Consider the following 20,372-nt stretch of genomic DNA (forward strand, 5'->3'; position numbering starts at 1 on the left):
TTCATTTAAGATACTTTCACATAATGTAATGGCACTCAAGTAAGAGATGCTTGGAGCTTTCATAACATTCCAACTTGGAATTACAAGTTCTGGTTGTTTTTTTAAAATCTTAAATCATTTAACTGCAAATATTCCAACTTGACATGAATGAAATAAGTATCTGTACTGAAAATAAACTCAGGGTTTATTGTGTTCAGTGATCTTTATTGCATACTAGTTACAGATGACAGCTTTTTAAACGATAATTTTGCACCTGCTCGCTGTGACTGCACCAGATTAGCATCAGTGAGCCACACAAAGACATCTCTTCCCTGTACAACACCACCTGCTTCTCAGTCTACAACATGAAATTCTTCAGTTTGATGAGGTTGAGCATGCTTTAAATGGTATCAGCAAACTCCACAAGTTTCCTTAAATCCACCAATCATTTTGCCTGTCACATAAACTCATGACTAATGAAATGGTGTGATGCAGGTACATAAAGGCACATGGTAAGAACAACTACAGTAAACCTAATGGTCAGACAACAGGCATGAACAAAATGACTGCAGGTAAAAAAAAAGAAAAGCAAAAACTATAAAACTAGATATTCATTTAAAAGGACAGCTCACCCATACAAGAAAATTTGTCATTTACTTACCCTCATATTCCAAACCCGAACAGGACAAAATACTTCCTGGGCCATCCTTTTGAAACTATGAATGGTTGCTGTAAACCAAAAGCTGCAGAACAATTCTACTTGCATGTTCCAAAGAAAAATACATGAGAACAAGTAAATAATTTTCCTTTATGGGTGAGCTATTTCTTGAACTGAAGCAAACATGTTCAAGTTCTTGTTCGGTTAATCACTAGAGGAATCTAGAGAAATAGAAAACCTCAAACAGCATGAGATGCAGGTGTTTAGGTTACTGTATGGAACTATGTTGACAGCGTGATTGAAGGTTAAGACGCCGCAGCAGCAGCTGTTTCTATGGTTATGGCCTCGGATTTGCCGCTTCCCAACTCTGTGCAGGTAACGTGCAGTGAACCGTCTCTGAAAAACACACATCAGGAAAAGAGCTTTGAGTAGTACAGGGTGATATTACTGAACTTATAGTACACACACAAGCTAGAAAATATATAGATTACTCTTTAAATGATCGCAATCTCAATTCAAACACCCACGCCATCGTATTCCTAAATGACAACGATTCACCCGTTTCTATTAAACCTTTGATAAATACAATCACAACGGAACATTCAGATCTGCGTTGATGTTGGCACGGATCCACAGAGAGTTGTCATGAAACAGCTTCAGTCTTTACTCTTTTCAACCACACAATTATATCTCGGTATATCTCTTTATGTATTTTTGTTACGATAATTCAAAATATCACAGAAGTGTTGGGATAAAAGTAAAAGTTTTTATCTTTCTCGCACCTGAAGGATTTAGCGATGTCAGAGTCCGGTAACATCGTTTGAAACAATTCCCCGATTTCCTCATTCGCAGAGTAGGACTGGTGTCTAGTCACCATGTGGAGAAACCAGAGCACCTCCGCTTTTAGTGTTGGCTCTGATCCAAAAGCAATATTAGATGTTTATCACTTTTTTCATGAGACTCCAGCACCAGCACACCAAATGTTCCCAATTTAATTGCTTTCTTGCATAAGAAGCAGTAGGCTTCAAATACGTTGTTTGCAACTGGCTTGCAAGTATCGCTAAACTTGCACTTCCCCATAACTGAATAAAATCCGTTTTACGTGTGTCTGTGGTATCCGAGAGACTCGCGCCAATAACACGAAAGCTCAAAGCTGATTGGCTGTTGCATGTTTTTCAATGAGCATTTCAATGAGATTTACATGGACGTAAGAAATTTAAGACATGTTTAAAATTATTTAAGCCCTAGAACACAATACTTCAGCAAATTTAAGACTTTTTAAGGCCTTAAATTGTGATTTTGAAATTTTAGACTTTTTTTAGACTTTTTAAGACCCCGCGGAAACCCTGTGAGTGTCATTGAATCATTCAAGAGATTTGCTCAAAAACGCTGATTCATACAGTAATGAAACAAGTCTCTACGAGCGAGTCATTGAATCATTCTTTCAGACGGATTCAAAAAAATAAATAATTAAAATACTTTTTTTCAATAGACTGCAGCAATTTATATTTTGTCAGAACCTCTAATAAATTGCACATTATTTTGTTTAGTTGTCTGTTCAGAATAGTGCGAGAATCAAAATCTCGAATTAAAAAAATTTAAAATTGTGATTCTCAATTCATCCAGTATTAATGTAAGTATTAATTTATCACATTACCTCTTCATTGTCAGCACTGTTACAAAGTCATGCAGCTCCTCTTTAGGTTCCAGGTCTCGAAGTACAATCTAGAAAAATAAACCAGTGTCACATTTAAAGTTAATAAGCTTAAAGTGAAATCAGCCAAAATGTTTAGTCCACAATACAAGCTGAATATCTAAATTACGGTAATTTTAGGTTTGTTCTGAAATGTCTGTTAAAAGGGGAGCCAACCTGTGCGATTGGTTTCTGTGCCTGGTACAGCTCCAGACGCACTGACGACAGACTGCCAGGACCCTGCAGCGTGTGCTGACAGCGGGCAGGGAGAGGTGTGCCAGATGGAAACAAAACTGTGAAAACATCTGCTCCGGAGTCATCCACTTCCTGAAAGACCAAGACGCAATCTACTGATTAATATGCTATCCTGTGCTAAAACACCATAAAACGAAGTTCCCCACCTTAACCGTGATGTCGCTGGCACAGCAATCCACAGTGATGGAATCTTCTCCGAGTGCCAGGCTGTCTTTTCCGACCAGGATGCCCGCCTGCATGGCAGCACCGACCGGAATCACCTCGTCCGGGGGAATGGAGTTCATCAGCTCCACGTCTGGGAACAAATCCCTGATCATCTGTTGCAACTTCGGGATACGAGCTGATCCTCCGCATAAAACCACCTTAGAAAGAAAGCAAACTGGTTTAAAATATATTTATACTTCATTCTCGCTATTTAAAACACCAAATAATCTACTGGGTAGGACGGGGAATTTTGTATGAATTGCCTCTAAAATGACAAAAAAAAATTCATGCACGAAATATGGACCTCATGTTTTTTTGTTACATGTTCAGCTTTCTTTAGTGTGTAATGTTGCTGTTTGAGGATGAAAAAGGTCTGCTAAGTTTCAACGCACAAGTCCCTCCCAAGGGAGTTATTCTATATATCACATTCAAGCAAGAAAACCTATTCTAGCAGTCCCCAAAATCAAGACTGTAAAAGAGCATCATGTCTTTAAAAAAGTTGTTTTACCTTGTTGACATCAGAAGTGGACAGGTTTACTTGCTCGAGGAGACTGTTAATTGGCTGAATGCTCTTAGTAAAGAGGCTGGAGCATATCAGCTCAAAACGGGCTCTAGGACAGAAGCAAATATGACATGCATCGATGCAACATGTACCATTTTCTTTGTAATACTGATTTGATTGCAAAATAACTTCAACTCACCTGGACACATTACACTCAAAATCCATGCCGTCATAGAGCGAGTCCACAAAGCAGTTGGCACTACTCAGGGTGGAGAGAGTGTGCTTGGCCATATCAGCACCATTCATGAGCTTTAGCATCGCCCTGGGGTTTCCTGTCACATCCTGTTTAAAAGTCCTGGAAACACACATGACAAACAAAACAAGATTGACATGCATGTAATCAAATAAAATAACATCAAAACATCAAATTATCTTTAAAAATATTATACACTACCATTGAATTTTGAGGTCAGTAAGATTTTTTTCTTTTTGAAATAAATTAATTTCTATTCAACAAGGATGCATTTAATTTATCAAAAGAATCCTGAAAAAATGTCTCATGGTTTCCACAAAAATATTAAGCAGCATTAAATAGATAACAAGACATGTTTCTTAAGCGGCAAATCAGTATATTATAATGATTTCTGAAGGATCATGTGACACTGAAGACTGGAGTAACGATGCTGAAAATTCAGCTTTGATCACAGGAATAAATTACATTTTAAAATATATTACAATAGAAAATTGTTATTTTAAATTGTAATAATATTTTACAATATTACTGTTTTTACTGTATTTGTCATCAAATACTTACCAATCCCAAAGTTTTGAACAGTAAATATGAAATAAATATTTAATATAATATACAGTTTTATTACAATATTAAATATTTCTTCAATATTTACCATCTATTTTCTGATAATAAATCATTTAAACTTTTTAAATAAACTTTACCATTAAAAGGTTCTTCAATGCACCTGATTTAAAAAAATAAATAAAATGATAATAGCAGATTCATAAATAAGAAGTTTGGCACCAGTACTAAAAAACACTGCTTTATATAACACTGGAGTAAAAAAAAAAAAAACTAGTACAATATGATTTTGACTAGATGAGCCACTTCAAAGTGTAAAACAGCCAATATAAGAAGTTAAGAAGTTACTTGGCAACCGTACCCAGTGAAACAAAACCACTTCCATTATAAGAACAATCACAAAATAACAACTGTGAAGCACTGGACTTCAACTGACTTTTTGAACTCGGCGGCGAGGTGCTGTGCGAGCTCATGTGTGAAGCTCTCTCCCCCCGTCCTGTGATCGGTCTGTGTCGCGAGGACACGGTACATTCCACTGTTCACCTCCAGGACGGTGACGCTGAGCGACGTGCCTCCGAGTTTGTACACCAGCACATGACTGTGTTTGAAAAGAGAAAGGAGAATGAGGCTTCTGAGGAGCTCAAAGAAACACGGACGACGCACAAACTCTGTACCTTTTTCCCAACAATGAGTCCTGTCCGATGCCATAAGCTAGAAGGGCAGCAGAGGGTTCGTGTATCAGCCTCAGCACGTCGAACCCGGCGCTTTCTGCAGCTTGCCTACAACACAGCACTGATTGTTATAAATCCTCTCCCCAGACACAGCTTCTGGTGTTAGATAACCCTGTTACATCATCTGAATTCATTAGCATTCGTCTGGCAATGCAAGATGTTTTACAGACACTTCAAATACATACCTTAGAGCATTCTTCTGCATCTCTCCAAACTCAAACGGCACCGTTATGACAGCATCTTTCACATCCGAACCCAAGGCTGACTGAGCCGTCTCTGCAGGGAACATGAAGCGATTATCAGTGGTTCACATTAAACATGCTGACTATGAAAGAAATTAAGCATTCAGACAATACCTTTCATTTTATGGAAGATCAATTTAGCTACATCATCAGGCGACACATACTTGGTTGTCTCGCCCGTGTCGATTTCATATCTGGGCAGGTCATTCTTGTTGACAACCTGGAATGAGTGAGAAAATACACACTTCTTAAATGAGAAAATGGAGCAGTTTTTTATGGTTACTGTTGTGTTTTTTTCCCCATCTGTCAGTATTTAAAGATATAGTAAATAGATCGTAAATGAAAATCAAATCATTATTTACTCAACCTAGTGTTTTTCTAATGCCGTATGCCTGTCTTTCTTTTTCAGACCACAAAAGGAGATTCTCTTTTTTAAATGTCACGCTCATGCTCGTTCATGAATAGCGACCAGCATCAAGCTTTGAAAAAAAGACGCAACGGCATCACAGAACGGTCCAGTGTGACACATGCCGTATATTCCAACTGTTCTGGGAGTGTATGATAGGATTTGATGAAAAAATATATAAATATAATCCATGTTTTTTCTTCTCTGAGGTGAATATATCTGTTGTGTCCGTCGCAACTAGAAGTTACCGTGTTCACTTCTGTCAACTGTCTCATCTGTCATCTAAGTTTCGGTCTGGAGATATAAAAAAAAAAAAGTGAAAAAAAAAGTATGGATATTTTATTGGGATTTCTAGTAGTTGTATTACACGTCAAGTTTTTATTCATCTTGATGTCGAAATGGATGTTGATTCTTTTTCTAGGCAAGCCAGAGTGAACTGCGGTGCTAATAGTCTCACAAACGCTCAATCGTGCAACCAACGGCCAAGGTCAGGATTTTCATTAAATAATACATTAAAGTTCAGATTTTTTTTCACTAAACCCTATCATACACTCCCAGAACAATTGGAATATACGGCACATAAGACTATTCTGTGATGCTTCAGTGTCTTTTTTCAAAAAGCTTGATATTCACTGCCATTATATGGATGAATTTTTAATAAAAGTTTCCTTTTGTGGTCTGAAAAAGAAAGACAGGCATAAGCCATTAGAACAACACCAGGATGAATAAGTGATGACTTAATTTTTATTTTAGGGTGAACTATCCTTTTAAGAACAGCATGTACTTACAATGCATTTGCTTTCTTCTTTGTGTGCCTGAGCATCGGGGTCATCAAAGCTGTCAAATACACAAGTCCAGTGAATTTATATTATTATTACTTATATAAATGTTTTTTATTTAAGATATTGCTACTTTGATGGAAAAAATATTCTTAATTAATCTATGCACTGATTTATCTACAGCATTATTGCATGTTTGTGTAAATATGAAAATTAATACCGTCTGCCAAGGATCTGCTTAACTTTGACAACCGTATTGGTGGCATTTCGAATTCGGCCCTGTTTAGCGGCGATTCCCACTATCTACAAAAACAAATGAAATAGACAAAACCATCAGACCAGCTCATGTCTGGCATCCTTGCTTCATTCATTTACATTTGAATTTAACAAACAAACAAACAAACAATAAAATTGAGTCAAGACATCATACATCACTTTAATATTTCTTAAACAAATTTTAAAATATTGAAATGGATATTACAAATAAAATCAAATCAAACACAATAAAAACTTGTCAGGCAGGATTTATAGAAGTTTTGGGCACTTTTTTATCAAATAAAATACAAACAATAAAAAAACAGCTGGACCATATATATTATTTTATATTAGAAAAATGTATCCCATTAGGGAATTATAGTGTTATATAATAAATATTATAATAAATTATATTTATTAAATATAATAATAATAATAAAACACTAACGTAATCAAATGAAACACTATACACACAATACAAATAAAATGCAGTCGGTCATACTTATCACTACACTAAAGATATATTTTGGAGTTATACATTTAAGTTTCTATTTCACTATTAATTCTTAATCTGACATGTATTAAAGTCTCTCTGTGTTTGGTGCTGATGAGAGAGCTGTAGTCATAATGATTATGATTCCATTCCCCGAAATCCTGGTAAATTACCTGTTCAGTGTCTCTGTATGCGACCACAGCTGGAGTGACTCTGTCCCCTGCATCATTGGCCACAACATCTGCTCGTCCATCCTATATGAAAACAATTACACCTATTTTGAGTTTATTTATTATTTTTTTATTTGATGTGGTGTGCATGTCACACCATCATCTATTCAGCACTGTTAACAAGGACTATTATTTATTTTATTTCATTCTCGTCATATTTGCGTTTATTCAACTAATTACTAATTAAAATGTATACTCATAACAAATTCACCTTGAATACCGCAACACAGGCACATGTGTATCCAAAGTGCACCCCGATGGCAGCCATGCTTCCGAAGATTTCAACCGGAAGCCGGTAATCTTATGCGAATGAGGAGGGATGGACTTTTGGGCGCCGGCAAATGACGGGCGCCAATGTTAGCCAATCAAAATGAATCTGATCTGACGTCGACAGGAACGTCAAGAGAGCAGCACCTGATTTAGAAACAGCTGAGCGGAGCCGGTGGATGTTGTGTGCTGGGTATTGAAGTTCCCTTAAAAGTGCGCACAGGCGCGTTTTAAGCGCACAGAGTCATGTCTTTAGCCGGAACCTTTGCAACCCCGTTACTTTTGCTTTTATGTGTTGTTTTATTCTCAGTTACTGTTGCAGAAGAATGCGAAGGTGAGGATGGTCGGCTTGGCTTTCAATGCGCATGAATCCCTGAGTTTAAAAATAGCCACCTGGGTTATTTTTCACAAGTGCATGAGTGTTTTGACATAGTGAATAGTATAAGATATTTACTGCAGGAAGTCAATCTTTAAGAGGTGAGTCCTGGTTTGGATTGCATACTGACTGACAACCCCTATTATTGTAACACTATGCCTTCTATTTAAATAGTTATTTAAAAGTTCTATAAAAAGTTTATGTCCAATTAACTTGGGTGTTTAAGTCATTTTAACTTAAATTACATTAAAGTGACTTAAAAAACGAGTTGAATCTTGTTAAACAAAAAAAGAAAAACACTTATTTTGATGAGTTAAAGCATTGTAAAACATATGTTGTCATAACTTATTGATCATATTGGAAATGGAAAAATAATTTTAACTGCTATGATTTTCTTGTGTGTTATAATGCAACCCACTTAAGTTACAACTAGAAAAGATTGCTTATGTTCTGCAGAATTATAACCATCTGTTATTACATAACTAATATCAAATGAATTTATCCCTCTAGTATGAATCTCTGTTTATTATTTATATGTGTATCTGTTTTGCAGTATGTGAGGAGTTTTTGGGTCGGCTTTATAACTCACTGGTGATCAGACACACAGAGCTTTCCCCAGAGCTGGTGGAGGAGGGTCTGATCAGAGCATGCACTGCTACTACAGGGAAAGAGAATCGACTAGTAAGAACATAAAAAATAGCAGTTTGGTTTGTATGCTTCTTTGGTTGCTGGTCCATATGAATATGTTTAGGGTATGAAATAAATTGAATGCATGAGGTAATTCTTTCCCTTTTCACCTCAGTGCTATTACCTAGGAGCCTCCAGTGATGCTGCAGCCAAAGTGACAGGTGAGGTGAGCCGCCCCCTCAGTGCACATGTTCCTGTCCACAAAATCTGCCAAAAACTTCAACGCAGGGATGGCCAGATCTGCGAGCTCAGATATGGTAGGGTGTACTCACATATAAGATCCATAAAGTCGCCATGAAATGGAAGTTGCAATAGTATTTTATTCCCTTTTTTGACAAGAAAAAAATGAAAAACAGGAAAAATGTAAGATGGATCGTTGGATGGTTGTGGTTTTGCTATTGTTGTCAGTGCTTTAAGTGGCCCAAAAGAGGTGCCGGTACTCTATTATTATTATTATTAATTAATTTTTTTTGCTGACTTTTATATACAGCAGTCAACAGACGACCTTATAAAAAATAATAAATCCTTTTATTAGTTTATGGATCTGCTTGAGCTAGAAAGAGCTACTGAACAAATAAAATGTGCAAAAGGGTATTGAAAAAATACCCATCATATTAATAAACCATTATGTATAAAAAAATAAGATGAGTACAAAATATTAATGCAACGCGTTTAATTACACGTTAAGCATTTTCTTCCCATAGAAACTCGTTATAAGAAAACGCTTAACGTGGCTTTTAATATCACTGCCTTAGTAGCCTACAGTGCCACGTTAAGCGTTTTCTTATAACGGTTTTCTATGGGAGGAAAACGCTTAATGTGTAATTAAACGCGTTGCGTTCATATTCTGGGCTCATCTGATTTTTTTATACATAGTATGGTTTATTAATATGATGTGTACCGAGTTTGGTCTTTCAATATCACTGTCTTAAGCCAGTAAGCCAGATGGGGCCAGTAAGCCACGTTAAGCGTTTTTCACGTTAAGCGTTTTAGAATGTCCCCCTCTCGGGACCACGTTGGTTGAAACTGACAGAGGCAAAAGCGACGCATGCGCTTTTCACTTGTAAAACTCAAGGGTGTATGGGTAATGTAGTCTCTGCTCTCGGTGGGACGAATTAGGAAGCGTGCATTGTGGAGGGCGCTCTGAAAAGCGGCAGCGCAGCCAAAGGATTAAAACAGATGTGCAAATGAGCGTACCGGTACGCTAAAAGCACGTTCTCGGTGCACGGAGAGGTGGCGGTACGCTCAAGAGCTATATTTGGAAGTGGCGGTACTTGGCGCGGCCCACTTATAGCACTGATTGTTGTGATGTCATGTGAGTGACAGGTTGACCCGCCCTCGCGCCAGTAAACACGTCATCAGAGAAGAGAAGAGATGTCTCTGCATGAGGGATGGGAAGTTATTTTGAGCACAGATATATAATTCATAATAAATACTGCAATGTTCCATAAAAAAAAATGTCAATTTTGTTTTCATGGTGACTTTAAAGGGAAAGTTTACCCAAAAAATGAAAATACTCTCATTAATTACTGAGCCTCATGTCGTTCCAAACCCGTAAGACTTTCGTTCATCTTCAGAACGCAAATGAAGATCTTTTTGATGAAATCTGGGAGATTTCTGTCCTTCCACTGACAGCCACGCAACTACCACTTCAAGCTTCAAAAATTTCATAAAGAGATCATAAAACTAATCCATAGGAAAATGAGTGGTTTGGTCAAAATTTTCTGAAGAGACTCAATCACTTTATATGATGAACAGATTGTATTTAATCTTTTATTCACATAAACATTCATCAACGCACACATCAGTTGTGGTAAATGAAAGCTTAAGCATTTTCACTTGACGTGCGAGAACCAATGAGGTTCATTCTCGTGTTACGCAGTACGTTTGAGCTTCAGCAAGAACCAATGAGGTTTGTTCTCATGCTGTCGAGCAGGTTTATGTTTGCTGATCAATGTTTATATGTGAATAAAAGCCTAAATTAAATCTGTTCATCATATAAAGCGATCGAGTCTCTTCAGAAAATTTTTACTAAACCTCCCAATTCATATGGATTAGTCTAACGATCACTTTATGAACTTTTTCAAGCATCAAAATGTCAGTTGTGTAGCTGTCAATAGAGAGACAGAAAGCTCTCGGATTTCATCAAAAAGATCCTCATTTGTGTTACAAAGATGAACGAAAGTCTTAAGGGTTTTAAACAACATGAGGGTGTGAGTAAATTATGACAGAATTACAGTTTTTGGGTGAACTATCCCTTTAATTGCATTAGAGTTTGGAATATTTAGGAAATATTTGTCACAAAGTTTTTAAAATGGACATTTCTTGTTCCTCTGAAACAGACCGTCCAGTTCTTGACTGGAGCAGGGACGCTTTGTCTAAAATGCGAGTGTTGGATCTGAAGAGAGTCTTGGCCTCGTGGGGGGAGGAGTGCAGAGCCTGTCTAGAGAAGAGTGAATTTATCGATCTCATCCAGGAGGTGGCTCCCAAACACAGCACAACGCAGCGCAGAACACACACGGAAGAGTTCTGAGGGCCTCCTCGTGCAGCTCCGTGCTGGGGAGACAGAGCTCTGATGAGAGGGCCTCCTCGTGCAGCTTCATGCTGGGGACACACAGCAGTGATGGGAGGGGCTGCACGTGCCGCTGTGCTCAGGGACACTTATGATATTGCTCTGAGACTCCTAACTTATAATGCTTTTCATAATATTAGTTATGAGTTGCCATGTGCAAGATGTGCTACTTCCCCGGTGTCTCATTCTCCTGTACCACTGTAAGCATTTTTCTCCGGCATACTCAGAATAAATTATTAAGCTTTATTAGTTTCAGTGATTAAGAGTAGACCCGCAGAGATACTGGCTGTTTTTCTTGTCCAACCATTTCAGTTGAAAGGGACGAGAGCTTGTGTCAAAAATTCAAAATTATTATGAGGACATAAAACATCTGGACACATTACATTACTGACAATTTGAGGGGGAGAATTGTGCTTAATATCGGTGAGAGGAAAAAACAAAAAATTGTATGCAAAACATAATTATTTTCTATTTTGGGGTGAAATGTGACCTGGACATTGGACCTGATTTTTGTTACATTAACCTGTGTGTGTGTGTGTCACTTTCTTTATTCAATTCAGTGTCAGTCTGTATCAAATTTGTAGATACAAGCATGCGTATGACCTCTTGTAAGGATCGTATTGTTGTGACTTTTTGTGCATACACACGGAACAAAACACGCACGCCCACCTAACTGTGCTGATGTTTACATCTGCCGTGTTGCCATGGCGACCATAAAACCTTTCATCCACGGCTTCTGATGCTACAGGATTTTGCTGACAAACTTTTTATGTCATAAAACAGAACCAATCAGCCACGAGTCCATCGGCAGGGCTCTTTCTCTCTCTTCTCCTCTCCTCTCTCCCCACCTCCAGGCTTTCTCATTCACAATCCCCATTTTTTACCATCCAGTTCTGCTGTTCTCCTGTATTAGCTGTTGAGAGAGAAGTGAGAGAGACCGTGAGTGAGATTCAGGCCTTGCCCACGCAAAGAAGTGGGAGACTGAACCTCTCTCTATACTCTCTCTCTCTCATGCGCACACACACACAGTCAGTGTATCATGCTTGCACTGTGTGGGCTGAGCTGAGCATTCCTGTCATACAGTAACAGTCTCTCTGCCTCCGCACTCTCTCTCTTTCCCTCTCTCTCCCTCTATTTCTCTCTTTCCCTTTCCCTCTATCTCTCCTCTTTTCTCCCTCTCTTCTCTTTCTCACACTCATACGTTCCAAATACACACATTAGCACACTTCTGTACACTTTCACAGACCAGAGACGGACCCTCGGAGAGGAAGTCGAGATGGTGTGGAATGTGTGCCCTGGTTTTATTAGGTAAGTTTGATGATTTCCAGCATATCCTTGGGTGAATTGTGTGCGTGCTCGGTGTTGCTTGAATGAATTTAAGTGTGTGTTTGTTGAAAGATAAGATTAATTTGTGTCTTTTCAGGCTCTCTGTGTGTCATATTTTGTCAGCGCACCTCTGTACAGCGGCTCGATGCGGATATTTTCATTGGGCATCACTACAGGGATTACTGAACACTTTTTCCTAACAGGCAAAATGTGGCTGTGTGTGTGTGTGTGTATGTGTATATGTGTGTGTATGTGTATATGCGTGAGGATGTGTGAATGAGTGTTGCGCTCACTCTATATAGGTCTTCTTCAGGCAAAGCCTAATCTCGCTGATAGGAAACTGATTTGCGTTGAGTTGAATTTTGCAGAATACACAGACATCGCCCCAGCCCTCTTACCTTCTTTACCTGTCACTCTCTTACATCCTAATTTCTGTCGTGACTGAGGCCAATCTATTCAGCCCTAACGCCCACACATTAAGCCATCACACTGTCTATTTCTTCTCCTTAAATTACTCTCTCCTATTCTCCCCTTCTCAATCTCCCCTCTCTTTAAACATCTGTGTGGCGCTCGGTGCACGTCCACGAAACGCGCCTTGAGTGTTTTGCACACCCATCAGGAGATGCGGGAGGATGCTCGCACCAGATTTATGCTTTGGCCCTTTAAAAGCAGGCAAAGTTTCCTGGTGAACCATTTTTCTGGTTGCCATAGTGATGAGCAAGGACTTGGAGAGGTGCAGTGGTACTGGGATGCAGTGACAGCTCTTAGCATGTGAATTCTCACACTGAGATATGGAGATGCACAGAGGCTCTGAACAGAGACGGCGATGAGGTGAGACGCCCACGCGCACACACACACACACACACATCATTATTGCTCACAGCGCTCTTTGGATGATCATACTGTCCCTGGATCCCCAAAAGAGGGAGGAAACCATGTGGGGAAGATGAGTGAGAGAGAGGGGATTTGTGCGTGTTTGCGTGTGCAACAATGAATGCTGGAGAAACTGAGTGTGTAGTTGCTCTATGCAGAAGTTTTGCATTTTGGAGAATTTTTTTATAGGGGAGAGTACAAGCCTGAATTAAAGGACTTGCATATGAAGAATGCATGTTAGATCAAGTATTTAAAACTTAGAAACATAACTTTGTTGCATTCAATTGCATTCATTTCTCTGACCTCTCAGATGGTCAGTAAGATCTCAACCAAAGTCTAAGTGTATTAGATATTTATGAAATAAGTAGTTGGCATGAAATCTGTTTTTCAGCATCTTGCATTAACATTTTTAGACCGTTTTTATGATATAGCTGCAGTTTCTTATGATGTATAATAACTGACTACATATTTTACATAACATATAAAATAAACATATTATTAGACTGTTCCACTTTTAATGCAAGTAGAAAACATTTTTATGAAGTAAGCTCACTTAAAGACTTGTTTAGTTAGATTTTAAAAAGGTTTTAGAATTTTTTTCACATGTTAATGTTAAAAAAATCTTGTATAATATTAACTGCTGTATTTTGTTGTATTTATGTAACTTTGTATTTTTGTAATTCAGTTTTTGCCATGAAGATAGCCTCAGATGCTGACATTAAATAAAACTATACTATACTATACTTTTGCACTGGTTGCATTGATTTCTGCACTGTCAACCACTAATCAAATAAGTTAAATTTGTGACTGATCATGTGACTCTCAGATGGTCACATGCTCTTCCATTAAAGCTCAAGATGCTATTTGGATCATCTCAAATCAAGCTGAAGAACATGATCATCATTTTTGTTCTTAAAGCAAAAGGAGGACAAGCCAAATACATTTTAATTTTCTCACTCAAGATCATATACGTTATTTGTCAAGCTACACAAAACCACCAAATTGGTGCATTTAGTGTGTTTCAGGGGGAGATCTCTAAGGATCATTATAAGAAGTCTGCAGCCTTATAACTTCAGTCAAGTTCTTACCCACAGATCCAGGCGTGAAGGTGTGTCTTACGTAACAGAGAAGGAGCACACTCGTGTGATTTCGGTTTGATCTGATGAAATCAAAAGGAAATGAAATCTATCAGGACTTTTTGCAGCAGTCATCTATCACAACACCTTCATATGTGATTTCAAATATTGATATATTCAGCATTAAATAACTATACGCAAAAAACTACAGTATTAGTGCTATATCATACATTTTTGTGATTGTGTTACAGAGGCCCTCCTAGTGTGCGGTGGAAATAGAAACGTTACTGTTCTGTAACAGCGTGTGTGTGAGAGATTTGTAGGAAGGAGTGTGGGTGTCGGTAGTCTTTATTTCTGTTCCACATTCATGTGTGTGAGGTGAATTTTTGTATCGCCTGAGGAAAGAGCGGAGTTATCAGAGGCGTGCAGCCTTTCCTATACTTCCTGCAAAAACATCCCGAGGAGCCTCGGCCCAAACCAGCCAGGAAAAAGGCCAGGAAGTCGGGCTGAGATCACGGGAAGTAAATTACAAAGCCAGAAAGGCCTAGGATAAAAACAAGTCCAGTGGAAGTTTTTGGAGTTTTTTGGAATTGCCATGTTGCTTTAAAGAAATGATAGTGGTGCTTTGGATGTTTGTGTGGTGTGTGTGTGTTAGTGAGAATATGTGGGAGTTTCAGTGATCCTGTATTTAAAATTGATGGGATTATGAAGGTTTTTATACTTCTTCATTCAGTCTGGCATAGTTTTTGGTGTGACCGCAACGTGCTTTGATAAATGCATTATCCAACACCATGCATAAATAAAATCTCTTATTTATCCAATCAAAGCACATTGATTGCTACATTTTATCCACTTCAAATTTTCAGAGGTACTTGAACGGGCTGTATTGAGTGGCATTAGGAGTAAGAGAGGTGCTGATTACTACCGGAATGATGTATTTAAGCGTAGCCTCACCTGTGATGTTTATAGATGAAACGTTGGTGATTGGCTGAGACAATGGAACCCTGGCTTCTTATTGGTGGAGGTCCACAAGTGATGCTTTTGGTTGTTGAGATGGTTTGAGATGGTCTGGAGGAGACCTTCCTGCTGTAATTTCCTCTTTCCTGCTGGTTTTCCTGCTCGGGAATATTCAGCATCAGGGTTGGGCTTAAAGTGTCCTGAAATCTCAGACCTCCGAGGGAGTGCCGGGACGTTCGGCCCTGCTATATTACAAACACAAAGTAAGGCATTGTGGAATACTGGCAGAAAACCATTGGAATAAGGACGAAAAGCTCAGAAAAGTTTGATCGTACGGGAAGCCTCACATGGGAAGTGCAGGTCAAAGGTGAACTCCTCCTTGTTTCATTGTTATTCAATATTTCTAGCTTATTAGTGGTGTTTGCTATAGCAAGTATGAGTATTAGTATACTTACAGTTAGGAATTTGAACAAACTCCTTAACCTAGATACTAATCTTTGGCATGAGACTTGTCTGTTTTGCACTATAGGTGATCAGATTTATGATTTTGCCTGCCAGATGATAAAATGTTTACACTGAAGGAGGGAACTTGCCAGAATATCTTGCCTTATGGGTGGGTACTGCTTGAGCCAGTGACCAATAACCCAGTACACCCTAACAACCACTTAACAACTTCCTAGAAACCACTTGAGAACTCGGGAATATTTGTACATGTTTACAATTTATTTAGAAAATACACATCTGGTTACTACTTTTGCCTAAAATAATCTCTGTATTATTTCATGTTGATTAAGTTGTTCTTGGTGATTGTGTACCTCTTGATATGTCAGTACTTTAAAATAATTAAATGATGGCATGCCATCTCAGATGTAAGATTCTGCTTGTCATATAGTACAGATGCAGATTATACTTACTCTTTACAGGCATTTTCCATTTCATGTTATCTGTGACAATGTCTGTTACATAATAGAGGACTTCCCGTCTGTCTCTGTGGACAATAGTCAAGAGTGTCTGAAATGTTTTAGCTTGTGTGTGATTGCATTGGAATGAATGAGTAGGTGGACGGCTACATGTGGCCGGCTGTGATAATAGTATGGTAAAAGAATGAGTGTGTGATATGGCATATTTCTCTGTGAGAATGTACGAAGCATTTAACCCTCTGATGCATTCAAAATGCATCTTTTTACTTCAAAACAATAATATATTATCATTCCTAATGTTTTCAATTAATCAAAATGGTGTTCTGAGAGAGTTCTGACATCTTTCAATTCAAACTTTCCGCAAACTTTCCGCTATGTTCCTTTTAAGTATTTAAGTATATATCTAAATATATATAAATCAAAAAAGAATCATCTTTTAGTCATTATGCTGTTTTCAGTAGATGAAGGAACAGAAAAATCTCAATAAGCGTTGTGCTTTGTTACTTTTGAGATAATCTGATTATGAAACAAAGTCTCAGATTTCAAATTCAAACAATAAATACCGTTTTGGTGCTCTTTCATGTGGCGTGACAGATCGCTGTAACGTCTCAGATCAAGCAAAGCGCATGTGAACCGATCAAAGATGTCAATACAGCCTGAGAACAACCTAAATTTACCATAGAAAACCCATTCAATGACCATAAACTCTGAAAATTAACTCTAGATCGGAGCTTTTTGCTAAATATAGGCACCATATTACATATTAATGATATTTTTACAGTATTTAATGAATTTATGTTTGAATAAATCTGTCAAGTTTTTATGACAGCTCCCATTTAAATGTTTATATTTCAAAAAACGAAGAAACATAATTATGTAATTATAAAGTTAGTATTATAACTTTTATATTATAAAAACTTCCTTGTGTGTAAGTAAATGTTTATATACAAATCAGTTAATTTTAACCTTCAGCTGTAATATTGCCTATTGTAATGTAGTAACAACTGACTCCCTATGTAGTTTAATGCATTATTTGGGATTTTTTTCCTTTAGAAAATTTGTCATGTATTGTACCAGATACATATCCAAATGAATCTATACTGAACCGAATTAAATCATAATGTGTCTCAATATCCAGCCCTATAAAATTCACATCATAAACAAGACAGACATATAGAATTATGGGAGAAGGTCAAAAGTAATCACTTAAGATGGTTTGGATGCAACACACACCCTGAATGGTTTAAAATGACATTTTGAAGTGGACATCATCATGCCTCAGAGGGTTAAGTAATTCAAATAGGTGTCAAGAGTTGGCTTGTTGCTTGTGATGCTGTAGAAGGAGAGACGGCGGTGAGTGTGTGAGATTTTGCACAGCTGTCTCTAAAGAGGAAGTGGTAGCACACCAGAACAAGCAAAGTGCTGAGTTGCCATGGTAACTTGGGATGCAGGGTTCCCTCAATTTCCATTATTCCCAAGTGGATCTGCTTCACAGTGTCCATGGCAACCACTCACAACCAATGGAGTCCCTATCTCTTTCTCTCTCTCTCTTCTCACTCTCTCTTTCAAACTCTCTCATCCCATCATTTTATCTTGATTTGTGATTTGTGGTAAAATGTCATCTCCATGCTTACGTAAAGACGTCATTACTGTACCTGTCACACTTTGACATTATTAGCCACAAATGCTTGGGTGTGCCTATTATAAAACAGCTCTGCGTACATTCTTCCTATAGTATACAGATACATCAAATATCAGTCAACATAAACCAGTGCATTAGAATGAGTTTGACTGAAAATGCAGGTGTATGTTGTGTTGTAGGGTTGTGAGGCCGGCGTGTTGAGCAGAACGCACACACACACTCACACACACACACACTCTCCCGGAGCATGCCTATCAGTCCACCTGCCGACGGCAAACATGAGGCTCTCGACCGGCCGCGGCAGCAACACGCCCCTACCAACGGCAACCACGGAGATGACAGCAATTGGGCCTCTCCTGGGAGTCAATCTACCTCCGACCCTATGGAGGATCTCCATGGAGGCGCAGCTGTCATCCGCATCGGAATCCCTGATTTGCAGCAAACGGTGAGTACTGTGCTCTCACACACATATGCATATGCAGGCTCATTCTTGTCTTTGAAATGGCTGCACTGCAGCACAGAAGTAGAGAGTGGCAGTGATTGGTACAGACTGAGTTGTTGACTCTGCGTGGGAGTGAGGGGTGTGTGACAGAGGCTTACAGCATGTCGTCTACATGCACGCGTGTTTCTGTGCAAGCATCTACAGTCGTGTTTGCTGCAAGATGGCGATTGCATGTGCAGTGCAGTCCAAAAGTGGACTTTTCACCCCAGTTTATTTCCTGAATAAATTTGCACTTCTAAATGATGTTATGTAGAACATGTTTACATAATCCTGCCAAACACATAATACCTTGCTCCTCTTTCTGAGAGCCTTTGCAGCATCCAGCGTAACTCCCTGCTGGGAAAGAAACGGTAACTTACTTTAAAGTTGCGTTTTGTAATTTGCACAGCCATCACCCTGTAGCTCAAGAATGGTTGCCCACTGAAGCTAAGCAGGGTTAAACCTGGTCAGGTTAAACCAGGTGTTAGTGAGGCCAGCAGGAGGTGCTGCTCAACCTGTGTTATGGGTCCTAACAACCCAGTGTAGTGATGGGGAAACTATACAGTCCCCAGAGATTCAAGGTCCTGACTCTCTGTGGTCATTAAAATCCCAGGATGTCCTTTGAAAAAGATTAGGGGTGTAACCCCGTCCCGACATCCTGGCCTGCCCATTGGCCTCTGTCCATCATGGCCTCCTAATCATTCCCATACTGATTGGCTTCATCACGGTCTCCTCTCCACCAGTAACTGGGCTGTGGTGGCCCTTCTGGCGCAATATGGCTGATATGGCAAGATTTACCCTTCCATATATAAAGCGCTTTGAGTGCAGAGAAAAGAGCTATATAAATATAACAAATTATTATTAATATAATTATGGTCAGAAAGTCTTTACTTTTGGTCCTCTGCGTTTCACATTATAGAAACCTTCAAACATAAAACATTAAACTGTGTCATTTTTGCAGTGCAAATGTTACAAACGGCTTATTTATGTAAAAAGATTTCATGAGTTGTCATGTGCACATCCGTATTGATGGATGATAGATAAATATTTGTGATCAAATAGCACAGGCCTTGATCTATAAAAACGATCTTAAGTGAAGTCTAACGCCTGGTGCATTTAGAGAAATGATTTAATGGACAGACAATCATGTTTTTTTTTAATACAAACTATTTGCTGTAGTGAATCTTGTGGCATTTAAGGACACTTGATGGCAAATTGAACATGAATAATTAAAAATAACTGGTCTAGTCTTTCGAGTCTTTGGCCCTATTTACACCTGGTATTAAGATGCATTTTGGTCGATCGAATTACAAGTGGACAACGCTAAATTCAGGAGTAAACAGAGTTTAAAACAGTTTTAAACAGCACCTGCTGACCTGACCTGAGACCGGAAAGACGCGTTTGGCAGATGCGCACTGTCTAGTGTACTTTGTTTTCAAGCGCTCAAGTCACTCGCACATGCGCTATTGTACGCGAACCGCCCACGTGGACACAAAAATTGGGCTGCATGCGACAGTGTTGGTGGACGACGTGGACAACCGAAGTATACAACATTATGGGAAGCACACTGGCCAGAAGGGATATAAACTTTGATGGCTGGAGACCCAAGTTTGGTTTGAAGATAAAAAAACATACCAAGCTAAATTGTTGTGGTGTTGCGGCTGTCAGAGCAAAAAAAGTCGGTTGTCTCCGGTCGTGCTCATATGTAAATTGCGTGAGCTTATTTCACCCATCAGATAGAAATACATATACGCGGCCAAAGACCCTCCCTTTCGAAGAAATCAGGACAGAAGTGTTTGAAAGTGGACAAAATAGACAGATTAAAACACCAGGTGTAAACGGGAACATGTCTCCCACATCTACTTGTGATCCAATCGACCAAAACACATCTTGATACCAGGTGTAAACAGGGTGTTTAAGCCTTGGTGCTCATATGGTTGATGCAGGTTCGAGT

The 20,372-nt window shown here is 38.7% G+C and overlaps 3 protein-coding genes across 11 annotated transcripts in view; 2 read left to right on the forward strand and 1 right to left on the reverse strand.

Annotated features, from left to right (window-relative positions):
• Positions 1-183: 183 nt before the first annotated feature.
• Positions 184-7,566, reverse strand: hspa14 (heat shock protein 14). 2 transcript variants are annotated; one of them, XR_013205378.1, is made up of 14 exons: positions 7,453-7,566; positions 7,185-7,265; positions 6,484-6,566; positions 6,273-6,321; positions 5,193-5,298; positions 5,022-5,112; positions 4,780-4,884; positions 4,542-4,703; positions 3,491-3,646; positions 3,298-3,400; positions 2,732-2,947; positions 2,508-2,657; positions 1,977-2,362; positions 184-1,496 (listed from the first exon to the last, which is right to left on the reverse strand). XR_013205378.1 is itself a non-coding variant. In XM_077234921.1 (14 exons), exons 1-14 carry the CDS (start codon positions 7,507-7,509, stop codon positions 943-945), a joined length of 1,518 nt encoding a protein of 505 aa, XP_077091036.1. In that variant the 5' UTR covers positions 7,510-7,566; the 3' UTR covers positions 184-942. The 2 variants fall into 2 exon arrangements, 1 of the variants encoding a protein (XP_077091036.1); XM_077234921.1 differs by having other exon boundaries at positions 184-1,033; positions 2,295-2,362.
• An 87-nt stretch (positions 7,567-7,653) lies between these two features.
• Positions 7,654-11,389, forward strand: cdnf (cerebral dopamine neurotrophic factor). Its single transcript, XM_077234922.1, has 4 exons — positions 7,654-7,842; positions 8,438-8,565; positions 8,687-8,828; positions 10,914-11,389. The coding sequence occupies exons 1-4, from the start codon at positions 7,755-7,757 to the stop codon at positions 11,102-11,104; spliced, it is 549 nt and encodes a 182-aa protein (XP_077091037.1). The 5' UTR covers positions 7,654-7,754; the 3' UTR covers positions 11,105-11,389.
• A 799-nt stretch (positions 11,390-12,188) lies between these two features.
• The window catches only part of shank3b (SH3 and multiple ankyrin repeat domains 3b), a 31,502-nt gene continuing 23,318 nt past the window's right edge, over positions 12,189-20,372 (forward strand). For 2 of the 8 annotated variants that reach the window (XM_077234918.1, XM_077234914.1), the window contains exons 1-2: positions 12,208-12,451; positions 18,117-18,382. In XM_077234918.1, the coding sequence (XP_077091033.1) occupies positions 18,185-18,382 (198 nt within the window). In that variant the 5' untranslated portion in view covers positions 12,208-12,451; positions 18,117-18,184. Of the gene's footprint in view, positions 12,452-12,566; positions 13,301-15,601; positions 15,743-18,116; positions 18,383-20,372 lie in introns of those variants that run through there. The other 6 variants (XM_077234917.1, XM_077234913.1, XM_077234919.1 and 3 more) reach the window with 5 other exon arrangements.

Source organism: Siphateles boraxobius, unplaced genomic scaffold (genome assembly GCF_051911475.1).
Source record: "Siphateles boraxobius isolate OS27281-9 unplaced genomic scaffold, OSU_SipBor_1 19, whole genome shotgun sequence".
Classification (NCBI taxonomy): Eukaryota; Metazoa; Chordata; class Actinopteri; order Cypriniformes; family Leuciscidae; genus Siphateles; species Siphateles boraxobius.